Source organism: Aotus nancymaae, unplaced genomic scaffold, assembly GCF_030222135.1.
Source record: "Aotus nancymaae isolate 86718 unplaced genomic scaffold, 86718_ANA_hifiasm-v0.15.2.pri h1tg000062l, whole genome shotgun sequence".
In the NCBI taxonomy this organism is placed as follows: domain Eukaryota; kingdom Metazoa; phylum Chordata; class Mammalia; order Primates; family Aotidae; genus Aotus; species Aotus nancymaae.
Window position 1 is genome coordinate 26,631,403 of NW_026988476.1, and position 12,724 is coordinate 26,644,126.

The 12,724-nt window shown below is 40.9% G+C and overlaps 1 protein-coding gene across 1 annotated transcript in view; it reads left to right on the plus strand.

Moving 5' to 3' along the window:
* TMEM260 (transmembrane protein 260) overlaps nt 1–8,986 on the plus strand; it is a 74,421-nt gene extending 65,435 nt beyond the window's left edge. Inside the window, exon 16 of the mRNA XM_012450989.3 lies at nt 5,545–8,986. Within this exon, the coding sequence (XP_012306412.2) occupies nt 5,545–5,799 (255 nt within the window). The 3' untranslated portion in view covers nt 5,800–8,986. The remainder of the gene's footprint in view (nt 1–5,544) is intronic.
* The last annotated feature ends 3,738 nt before the right edge of the window (nt 8,987–12,724 follow it).

The following is a 12,724-nucleotide window of genomic DNA, read 5'->3' on the forward strand; positions in this document are numbered from 1 at the left end:
CTCTGTAAATTTCCCAGTGACTGTTTATGCAGGCAAGGTTATAACTGCCCACCCGAGCCTCAGCAATGGCAGATGCCCCTCCCTACACCGAGCTCAACTGTCCCAGGTTGAGCTCAGACTGCTGTTCTGGCTGTGAGAATTTCAAGCCAGTGGATCTTAGCTTGCTGGTCTTTGTGGGGGTGGGACCCACCGAGTCAGATCACTTGGCTCCCTGGCTTCAGCCCCCTTTTTCAGGGGAATGAGCAGTTCCGTCTCGCTGGTGTTCCAGGCGCCACTGGGATATGAAAAAAAAAAAAAAAAAAACTGCTGTGGCTAAAACGGCCACCCAGTTTTGTACTGGAAACCTGGGACACTGGTGTTGTAGGCACCAGAGGGAATCTCCTGGTCTGGGGGTTGTGAAGACCATGGGAAAAGCACAGTATATGAGCCAGAGTGTCAGGAAAAGTCCCTAATGGCTTCCCTGGGCTAGGAGAGGGAGTTCTCCCACCCCTTTTGGCCTCCCGGGTGAAGTGATGCCCCACCCTGCTTCAGCTTGCCCTCCTTGGGCGAGCACCCACTGTCTAACCAGTCCCAATGAGATGAACCTGGTACCTCAGTTGGAAACGCAGAGATCACCCGGCTTCTGTGTTGCTCTCGCTGGGAACTGCGCACTGGAGCTGTTCCTATTCAGCCATCTTGGCAGAAGCCCCTGTTACACTTTTATATATAGTGGTGGGAAGGTGATGGTGATTGTTCAGGATGGTTAGAGGGTGTATCACATTAGAGTTTTCATCCTTTTATTTCCATCTTAATTTGTATGGTATAAAGCAGCATGTATGAACAAATGCTCAATTGTATCACGATATCCAAAGTAAATGGCTGTGGTAGGCAGAATAACACCTCCTACCCAAAATAAATGTCTATGTCCTAATCTCCAGAACCTGTATGTTACCTATGTAACAAAGCGGGGTTCGGGAGGGATTAAGTTAGGAGTCTTGAGACGGGAGTTATCCCAGATTATCCAGGAGGGTCCAACATAATTATCAAGGTCCTCATAAAAGGGAAGCAGGCAGGTCAGAGTCAGAGAAGTGGACGTGATGCAGAAGCAGAGGGCAGAGAGAGACAGAAATGTGAAGATTCTACACGCTGACTGCAGATGGAGGAAGGGGCCAGGAGTGAAAGTGCAGGCCACCTCTGGAGGAAGCTGGAAAGGGTCAGGAAACAGATTCTCCTCTAGAGCCTCCTCAAGGAACACAGTCATGCTGGTTTTATGACTTCTCACCTCGGGAAGTGCAAGGTAATAAATATATGTTGCTTTAAACCACAGCTTTAAACCACATGTAATAAATACATGTGGCAATTTGTTACAATGGCAATAGGAAACTAATATAATAGTTTCATATAAAACAAAGTCTGGCAGGTTGCTCTCTATGCAAAAGTCATGACCTGGCTCCACTTGAAATGATAAGGCCATGGCTTGTTGAGATTTCATGGGAAGAGATCAACAGTCATGGAGGCTGGCTCTGTCTTCTGACTGTGGCCCCAGGAAGGCAAATGAACCTTTGGAAGACACAGCCACACTGAAGCTCTTGCACAAATCTGTCCTCTCTGATGGGAAGTGGGAGCAGATACAGGAGACTTGGTGTGGCACTATTTAAGAGTCTCTGCTTTTCTGTGACTTATGCACTGGGCACTTTGGACACTTGCAGAATCTGCTATGTAGGAAACTAATATCCTGACAAGGGACAATGAAAACAGAGCATAGGACCTGTATGTCTAAGCAGCTGAGATATTTTTGCTCTCTCTAGACTGCTGTGGTTCTGCTCAGCCAGGGCAAGTGTTTGGTGCTAAGTCAAAATAGCCTGGTGTCCAATCAACATGACCACTTTTATTCCTAAATTGTGATCGCTGGTTCCTTATTTATTCACTTCTTCATCCACTTACAAGGCATTTCTTAAGCACCCCCTCCATACAAATAGTGTATTGGAGACAATCAAGTCTTATCCCTGCTATTGAAAAGGTATCAGTTTAGAGAAGGAGACAGAAGATCAGGTCCTCAGTCAAAGTTCATTCTTGTGAGTTCTGTGAGAGGCATGCAGAGGTGCTACGGAAACCCAGAGCACTGGACTGGAGCAAGCTGGGGAGTAGGCTGGCGAGGGAGGGAGGGAGGGAAGGCTTCCAGAGGGGACGTCATTGGAGTGTCATCTTGAAAGATCAGAAAGAGCTAACCAGACAGATGGTGGGGCAAGGAGGCGAGAGAGGGAGGGGAGAGCAGTCCATAAGGAGTCAGCCATGGGGGCAAAGGCAGAATCCTCCGAGGCACCCCACTTGAGGACAGCAAGATACCTGATTATAGACGGCAGCATGCTGGAGTTCTGTCTGGCTGTAGGGAGGCCCAGCTTCTGGGCCCACTCTGCCATTAGTTGTCAACTGTGAGTCAATGAACCTTTCCAGGCCTTGATTTTTTTTTTCTAAAAAAGAAAAAACAAAGGGGGCTTTAAACATTAAAAGATTGTCCTTCATATCCTGTTCATAGCATAATGCTGTTTATCTCCAATACCTTGTAATTCTATGAAAAACGAGCAATATTTAGTTGGGAGAGATAGGAGACTTACTTACTGTTTTATATTCTCATCAGTGGTCTCTCCCATGGTCAGTTGTTAGGCTACTACTAGAGCTCGTTTGTGGATTTGTTATTGTCCCTTTGGGTCAGCAAGGTTTATTTTTTTTTAGTGAACACAGATTATTGGTATCTCCTTTGCATAGTCTCCAGATGTATGACAGTGTTTACAAGACAAGTGAGGCCAATTATTTGGTGATAATTACTTAATTACCACCCCCGGTGCTAGTTTTTCCAAGACTGTTCTTGTTAGGTATAAAGAATATTTTTGTTGCAGGGTACATTATCCTACTCAGTAGCTCATACAGAACATTAAGTTCAGGTGACTTAATAATTTAGGCGTGGTTGGGGAGCAGGACAGGGAGTAACCAATGTTATAGGAATAAATTGGATAATTTGAAGATGTCCGAAACTAACAGAATACAGTCCACTGAGACTAATGTCACAGTAACACATAAATACAGAGGAAGAAATATAATGCCACATAATGAGAAATGACGGGCTTCTTAAGATATGGCACATGTAGCTTAATAGGACATCTGAAATAAGTTGATAATGTTTCAGTAACAAAGTGTTCCAGAAAAAGGTAGTACAGTTTTCCTGATGCCTGAAGACTAGTAGGTGGGTTATGAATGAGCCTCCATTCCCTGGAGTAGTTGGGGAAATGCTGCTGGAAGTGTTGGCATCTGGTTTGGACTTCAGCACCTTAGTGTGGGGCGGTGGGGTGGGGATGGTTAATGGGTACAAAAGTATAGTTAGAATGAATACAATCTAGTATCTGATAGCACAGCAGGGTAACTACAGTCAACGGGAATTTACGATACATTTAAAAATAACTAAAAGAGTATAATTGAATTGTTTGTAACACAAAGAAAGGATAAATGCCTGAGGTGATGGATACCCCATTTACCCTGATGTGATCATTATACATGGCAAGCCATATCAAAATAATCTCATGCACCTTATAAATATATATACCAACTGTGTACCTGCAAAAATTAAAAACAGAAAAGTAACAAACATCAATCTAAGTGGCATAGATTTGTATAGAAATATGTATTATACTTAATATTTTTTTTTTCTTTTTTTTTTTGAGACGGAGTTTCGCTCTTGTTACCCAGGCTGGAGTGCAATGGCGCGATCTCAGCTCACCGCAACCTCCGCCTCCTGGGTTCAAGCAATTCTCCTGCCTCAGCCTCCCAAGTAGCTGGGACTACAGGCGTGCGCCACCACGCCCAGCTAATTTTTTGTATTTTTAGTAGAGACAGAGTTTCACCATGTTGGCCAGGATGGTCTCGATCTCTTGACCTCGTGATCCACACGCCTCAGCCTCCCAGAGTGCTGGGATTATAGGTGTGAGTCACTGCACCCGGCCGTATTATACTTAATTTTTTAAAAAAGCAACACTTAGGATTTTGAAAACTAAACAGTTCCTGAATGCCTGCTTTAAGTATGGGGCAGTGTGCTACAGCCTTTACACCCATGTCTTATCGGGGAGGGCTCGTGAAGAGAATCCACTGGAGAAAAAAAGGATGGTGAGGAAAGGGTAAAGAAGCTTTGAAAATTTTACCAAGAGGATAAAGGGTAGGAGTCTTGACAATCACCTTGCTGTATATGGAAGTGCGTGGTGATTCTCTCCCATTTTTTTCTTATTTATTTTTTCTAACTAGAGATGGGGTCTTGCTCTGTGGGCCAAGCTGGTCTCCAGCTCCTGGTCTCAAGCAGTCCTCTGGCCTTGGCCTCACAAAGTGCTGGGAGTGCAGGCGTGGGCCACCATGCCCAGCCTCTTCCCTATGGTATAAAAGGAAGGGAACTAAGGGGGAAATTTGCTTTAAAAGGCAGCTGGAAGACTGACGGTTATTAACTGTTGAAGGATATATCAAATCATGGATTGTGGAATTTTTCATGAGAGTGCTATTTTAAAATAGGTATGCATTTGTCTGCCCCGGAGTGGGAATTGGAAAAATAGACAGTATGATTGGGTTTCTTTTAACTAACTGATGTCATGTCTAATTCAAAAAGCCTTGTTCCTTGGAGAAAGCACTATTGCTTTTCTGTGCTCTCAGAAAGTCTACAGGTAAATGACTGTGAATACATCTTTAACTTGACAATCTCCAAGAAAGCTGTGACATTCCCAAATAAGCAACTGTAATACTCTGTTTTGCAGATTTGTATCTTCTTTTTTACTTGTTAATTTTTTGATGTGTTTTCTCTAGAAAACTCCCTATCAAAAAAAAAATCTTAACTCTATCCAATTAATACTCTCTTTGATGTTGAAAAATGAAATTCTAAATTCCTATGGGCACACTTTTTAACTATCCAAATTGTAAATTACAGGATACTGTGAAGCTTTTCAGTATCTCACTTTATGGATGTCTCTTAAATTCTGTCACACCCAGCCTCTATGATAATGAATTTGTCTGGATTGTTTTATCTTTGCTATTGTTATTAGTGTTGTTTTTAATGTAGAGAGAAATTTCTGTCAAAAATATGGGACAAAAATTTAAATTCCTTCAAGTTCTTTTTCTGGGCAGTCTTCTAAAGAAATCTGTTTTTTTTTTTTCTTCTCTCCAACAGCTAAATTTAGAGTTTCAACCCTTCTACTTGTTGAGTAAATAGCTTTCCATGAATTAAAATTAAATCCCTTCCCCAGAACATCTTTCTGGAGGAAGAGCATTTTGTCCTGACACAGTGTGTCTTAGGTTTCTCCTGCAACATCCGAAAACCTCAGAAGCAGTTTTACATGCAGCATATTTGCCTCCCGCTACTGTAATAATTACAGTAACATCCCTGCATTTTCTGCATGGCCTAGCAATGATTAGATTTTTACTGGAGGCTGCTTGGATTTTTTTTCTTGTTGTTAATTCCTCTGTGTTTTTTTTGATGTTGTTTTTGAAAAAAAAAAGAATTAACAATGGAATACCAACATTTCTGCTGTTTTCTAGCTTTATAAGGAGATTGTCTATTTACAAAAGGAGCACCCAGTGAATTGGCACAAGAACTATGCCATTGCCTGTGAGCGGATGCTGCGCCTTCAGGCAAGAGATGCAGACCCTGAAGTCCTGTTATCTGAAACCATCAAACATTTTCGCCTGTATTCTCAGAAAGCACGGAATGATCCACAGCACGCTGATATTTTAGGTGCTGTAAAGCACCTAAGAAAAGAACTGCAAAGTCTGAGAAGTAGGAAGAATGTCTGAGACAGCAACATATGAAAAACCTGCTCATCATTCAGCTTCCAAAATTCTGAAGTCCAGAACTTTTTCTTCAAGAAAAGAAACTGCATAAAACGTTTAAAACTAAGTCATCTCTGAGATACAGTCATCTCCCAGATACAAGTAACATGGTCCGGCAGTACTGTTTCATGGGATGTTGAGTGACTAAGATCTCCCACTTATGCAAAATTCTGTTTATCCCATGTTACCAAATTAACATTTCAGTGAGAAGCTTTTGAAAAGTCTTCTGACTTCCGGTCTTTCACCAGATGACTGTGCTCGATTAGATTCTAGAAGAGAATGAACTATTTTCATATAACTAAATATTGACCATGAACTGTTTAAGGGCCATGCTTATTGGGATCAGTTTTAAAGGTTAAATTTTTTTTATAGTAATACCAGACCAAAGACTTTTTATGTTTTCTGGAAAAAAAAAAAAGAATGAACCTTGTTAGGCTTTAGGTGAGAGTACATTTTTTACAAAGTAGCTATGGTTGTTACATAGCCTTACACTTCAAGCTAAACACCAACTGGGTGATATTTTGGAAAAAGTTTCTGTTTTACTGTCTTAGATCATTCTCTTAAAAAAAAAAAAAAAAAAAAATTATGTTTGCTGCTTTCAGTTGCAGAAACTGATTGGCAAGTAAAAAGGATTTTGCATTTGCTTAATTTTATATTTATGTTTTACTTCTATTTGGACTCAGAGATCTAGCCCCAATAATTAGTAGGCTCCTGCTGCTAAAATGCAAAGGGGAAAAAAAAGGGCAGGGACTGGGGGGGATGGGGAAGGGGCTCAATAAATTCATTTCTGTTACAAGCATCTTTTATACATATTACTAAAGAGAACATAGTAAGAAATGCAAATAATAGTTCTTTATTTTATTATGACAGTTAATTAATAGCAACCTGTTTTAATGAATAAAGTCACTCAGAGTCCTTCAGCACTTCCTAAGTAGAGGCCAGAATCTGTAGGGCTTCTTTTTCCCCCAATTGTATAGCTCCTAGACTCCAAGCACTATATAGGGCCCTGTATAGAAATGCTCACTAATGAAGAGGGAGGGCTAGAAGCTTGTCTGCATTCAAAGATCACTGGTGAGTCATTCAGCAAGAAAAGGCCCCTTACCAGGAATAGTCACAGTTCCGTGGCATTGTACTAGCAAAAGGGTCTGATCAAAGGTCTCCTGTGGAGCTTGCATGGTTCCCTTTCATACTACGACCATAATTAAAACCACTAATTCTCTTTTAAAATGCTGCAGGATGCCATGTAGGCATCTGTCTGGAGTGTCCTTTGTGATGTCATAAGCTGTTAAGGACCAGTGCCGAGGGCTTTTGAGTGAAATGCCAGTCATGAAGGTGCTTCAAGACAAGGGTGCCTCTAAAAGCTTGACAGGGCCTTGACTGCACAATTCGAGCTGAATTTGCCCCTTGTCAGCTGCCAGTAAATAAATCTCAAAGGGGGAAAAGCTGAAGTTTCATTACCTGATCCATGGGGCTTTGTTGGTTTTGGCATCACACAGGGGAAGCTCTTGCCCCTCCATTCTCTGGATTTGAAGATGTCCATTGGAGCCTGCAGTGCCTGGACAGGGTTCAGAGCGGAACCTTTTGAAGAGTGTCAATAGTTGTAACAGTTCAGCTGTTAGGAAGACAAATAAATGGAGGAGCTCATTAATCCGCTTTTGGCTCTCAGTGCCTTTTGCCCTTTTATCACAGCCTTATTAGGCTCCTACTCATCTTGAACCAGAAAAAAATGAATTGAAGTTGTTGAGTACTAATTGGCAAAGACTTTTAATCATGGGCCAAGAACTTTCACTGACTTGAAAGTAACTTCTCCACAGGGAAGAACCAAAAACCTGGTTTACCTTAAAACAAAAACCTGCTGGAGTTCAGCGTGGTGTAAAAATGTAAGGAAGCGTTGATAAATTGTCTAAGTTTATCCATTTGAAAGAAATTGTTTAAGATTATGATATTTTCTTTAAAAAAAAAAGTACAATAAAATTCAGACATTCCTTAGGAAAGCATTGTCTTTATTGGTTCAGAAAAGAGATTGCACGCGTATGTGTGGTGGTCGTGTTTGTTTCTGAACATCTACACACAGGTATGTGAATATTCATCTCTGCATCTACATATGCATGTGGTGTTTGAGGAACCTTATTAAAAGTGATATTTCCTATTAGTAGCCTTAAGAATGACAGATGAAGACCTCTCCGCTGTTAAAAATTTTTTAAATGTGTGTCTATACTGTGGAGATACGTGTATGGCTGAATGTGCTTTGTGTATAGATTATTGTCAAATGGTACACAGATTATTTTGTACGTGTCCAACAATGGCTTTGGGCCACTCTCTGTTAGAGTAACCAATGATATGATTGCCCAGAGTAGATAGGATCTTAATGATTTAAGTTTCTAAAAACCATGGGTAAATGAAAACCTAGTACCCTGAGCTGAGATTTAGAGATGTTGGGCTTCGTTCCCAGATCAACTACTTTGGAGAATCCTTTCCTTTCTATTAGATGAGGTTAAACAAGTTGCTTTCTTTTTCTTTCCCTTACTTTCCTTGGCTAGTGTACAGACACCATAAAATCTGATAAAAGGGGTTTCCTGTAGTCTGACCCCCGACATTGAGGAGACTGTGATGGAGGTGACTTCTCATGCAGGATTTGGCCAGTGTTCTCCTAGCGGTGTCCCAGGAGTGCCATGGGTTGGCAGGACGACAGGAACCCCACAAAGCCAACTTCTGCCCGGACTTTGGCCTGAGGAGCCAGTGGGAGCCAGTGAAACTGTCTGCCTCTCCACGTTTCAGGGCCCTGCCGCCCTGGCACCAAGGCTGACACGCACCAGTGAGCAAGTGTGGCGCCCGTGTTATCTGACTAACCACTGAGTGGACTGCGCTCCCTATGCCTCCCTGTTCCCTTCGATGGGAGTGTGCTTGGTTCTTGGTATTGACTTGCCTTTTTTTGTTGTTTTTTAAAAGGACCCATTTTTAAAAATGCTTCTGTTCTCTTACTCAAAATGTAGCCAAAATAGAATCAATTACTAGTGTATTATTTTAAAAGCTCCAAACAGAAATTGTAAAATGTTATTTCTGCTCATATTCTTAGTGTTTTATTTTGGTAGAGCCATAATGTTTAGCCTTTATGATATTTAAATAAAGCCCATTTTGAGTGTTCGGATTATTTTTATGATACCCTGCTGATAAATCTTTAAGTCATCAGGCTAGGATATGAAGAGTAGTTTTTTATGTCTTAAAAGTAAAATATTGTGAATCTTTAATCATAGTTCTCATCAGTATCCCTCAGAATTTTTAAATGTTAAATGCTGTAATATTTAGGAAGAAATTTTCTACCAAAGCTTGAAAAACAAAGGAATCCTATTACTCTGACTTCTGGTATGTTTTACTTAAAATTCTGTTCCAGCAGGCTTCAAGTCTTATGATTAGGTAAAGAAAACCACTTCAACCCAGTAAGAGATTCACATTTTGTTGTGAATGCAAAACCATTCTAATGCTGATACAAACAAATAAGTAATGTTTCCAGGGATTCTGGGAACATCTAAAGGCCAAGATCTTGGCACAGCATTACAGAGCAAACAAGGAGCTAAAGCTTTAGCAGTGATCATATTCAATGAAGACATCATTGTCAGTACCCTCTAAAGGGCTGTTTGATTTGGATCAGCACAGACAGTGTTTTTAAAACAGCCCCAGGAATAGTACAGAGTGCTTACCCAGCTATAGAAAATTAAACAGGAATATATCCTGAAAAGTGGGTTTTTCAGGGAAACAAAAAAATCTGATTGCGCTTCAACAAAGTAACATACATTCGATGGAAACTGTATGTATTAGAAAGATTAGCTCATGCCATATTGAAAAAAAAAAAAAGTTGGTGATGTCACATGAGAAGGACAAGTAGTAGCAGTTCCAACACTGTAAATGTGAAGCCAACAATTTGTGGCCTGAAAGTGGAGTTGTCTGACTGTCTGACTCTTTGCTGCAGATCCAAAGTTAGGGGTAATGGTTAATTTTCAATACAGACATTGTGGTAATACTAGAAAGTTGGGTTGACAAGGTTGAGAAAGTTACAAGATAAAGGTCAAGACACAAAGGCACATAATTGGGCCATACTCCTATCCCAGTGATCCAACATCACAAAGCAACTGCAGAGTTGCAAGTCTTCTTGTACATAGTTGCCTTTATATGAGTATAAAAGTATAATAAAAGATAAATAGAAATAAGCCAAATCTAAGCTTTAACCCTTTCAAAACTTAATTGTCTAGGATTTGTTATAATTCTTATATAAGTAGTATGGGGTGATGTACAATAGATGGAAACGGCTTTTTTTTTTCTGTAGACGGATTCTCATTCTGTCTTCCAGGCTGGAGTGCAGTGGCGTGATCTTGGCTCACTGCGACCTCTGCCTCCTGGGTTTAAGCAAGTCTTCTACCTCAGCATCCCAAGTAGCTGGGACTACAGGCGTGCACAACCATGCCCGGCTAATTTTTGATTTTTAGTAGAGACGGGGTTTCACCATATTGGTCAGGCTGGTCTTGAACTGCTGACCCTGTGATCCACCCACCTCAGGCTCCCAAAGTGCTGGGATAACACGTGTGAGCCATCATGCCTGGCCAGAAATGGCGTAAAATCTTTTTATTATTAAGTTCATTGTATAATAAACATTGCAAACTAGTAAACGGAGATTATGTCCTGTTTTTAAAATAACAGTCATAATCATCTATTTAGAAGTGCTACCTGAAAGTATTTGTTGGAATGTAACGTTTTAAAGAAGGTACTTGCTATTTTTCTCAGCTAAGTGAAATACTCCCTTAGGTAGTTGAACTGTTGAAGGTATCTTTAATACCAGTGGTTGTTCACATATAAAAGTGTGTGTGATTAAAGCTGAAAGAGGAGGCCGGGCGTGGTGGCTCATGCCTGTAATCCAAGCACTTTGGAGGCCAAGGCGGGTGGATCACCTGAGGTTGGGAGTTCAAGACCAGCCTGACCAACATGGTGAAACCCTGTCTTAAAAAAAGAAAAAAGAAAACTGAAAGGGGAACACTGCTCAGAAAATCAGACCCAGTTTTCTCATCCTTGGATTTTGGTGTTATGGGACCTAAATGAATCACCCATTACCCTGGATGCTTGCATATTATCTAAGACACAAGAATTCAGGGCCAGGAGTGATGGCTCATGCCTGAAATCCCAGCAATTTGGGAAGCCAAGGCAGACAGGTCACTTGAGGCCAGGATTTCAAGACCAGCCTGGACAACATGGCCAAACCCTATACCTACTAAAAATACAAAAATTAGCCGAGTATAGTGGCACACATACGTAATTGCAGCTACTCAGGAGGCTGAGGCATGAGAATCACTTGAATCTGGGAGATAGATAGAAGTTGTAGTGAGCTGAGATCATGCAACTGCATTCCAGTTTGGGCAACAGAGTGAGACTCTGTCTCAAAATAAAACAAAAAAAAAGAAAAGGAATTCAAAAAAGAAAGCATTCCCCATGATGCCCTGGCATGCCAGAACTTGAACTAAAAAACTGTAATAGTGTGTCCATTGAGGATTTTGAGGCTAGGGTAAAAGATGGAAAGAGTAGAATCTACTTATAGTGTCTTCCCTCAAAATAGGTTTTGAAAGTAGAAGGGAAACACACAATTTTATTTTTAACCATTCCTTTTAAAGTTATTATAGGCCTGTGCAGTGACACATGCCTGGAATCCCAGCACTTTTGGAGGCTGAGGCAGGAGGATCACTTGAGTCCAAGAGGTTAAGACCATCCAGGGCAACGTGGTGAAACCTCATCTCTACAAAAGAAATACAAAAATTAGCTGGGCAAGGTGGCATGCACCTGTAGTTCCAGCTACTCGGGAGGCTGAGGCAGGAGGACCCCTTGAGCCTGGGAGGCAGAGATTGAAGTTAGCTGTGATTGCACCACTGCACTCCAGCCTCAGTGACAGACTGTTTCAAAAAAAAAAAAAAAAAAAAAAAAAAAGTTATAAAAAAACAAGGGCTTTTAAAAAGTACTCTTGCAAAAGCTGTAGAAACTTTAAAGAGGATTGTTTATAAATGGAAAATGATCTATTTATCAAAAAGCTAGGGTTCTTTTGATTGTTAAAAGCCAGTCTAACAGGTGAAAGAAAGTTTTCAAAAAAGCTCATTCTTAGAAACATAAAAAACTGGAGTTCAATTTATGCAGAGCTTAAAACAAGCAAGTTCACTGATACAGAATACTCGTACTGTTTTTATTTAGAATGTCATAATTTTCCACTAAAATTCTAGCATATTCATTCAGCATGTGGACTGTATCTACACAGTTAAGTCTCTCTTTCAGTGATTAGAATTTTAGCCATTAACCTATGCAGTCGCCTGTATCCACCTGGAGGCCGTTCCTCCACTTGCAGGATTGTGCTTTATTTAGACTGATTGTCAGACTGTGGGTCATGAAGTCAGTTGGGTGGGATTTGACCAGTTTTTTCTTAACGAAATAGAATTAAAAATACCACAATGGACTGGGTGCCATGGCTCACACCTATAATCTGAGCACTTTGAGAGGCCGATCACCTGAGGTCAAGAGTTCAACACCAGCCTGGCCAACATGGTGAAACACTGTCTCTACTAAAAAACACAAAAATTAGCCAGGCGTGGTGGTGGGCACCTGTAATCCCAGCTACCTAGGAGATTGAGGCAGGAAGAATTGTTTGAACCCAGAGGTGGAGGTTGCAGTGAGCCAAGATCATGCCACTTTAGCCTAGGCAACAGAGCAAGACTCCATCTCAAAAAGAAGTAAAAAAAACACAATGTGTTCAAGGTAACAAGCTTTTGTTTCATGGAAGCTTCAGTTTCATTTGTGTATGTATGCACATAGGCATGTGTGTATAACATGTCATACTCGTGTATGTAAAGACATTGATAAATGT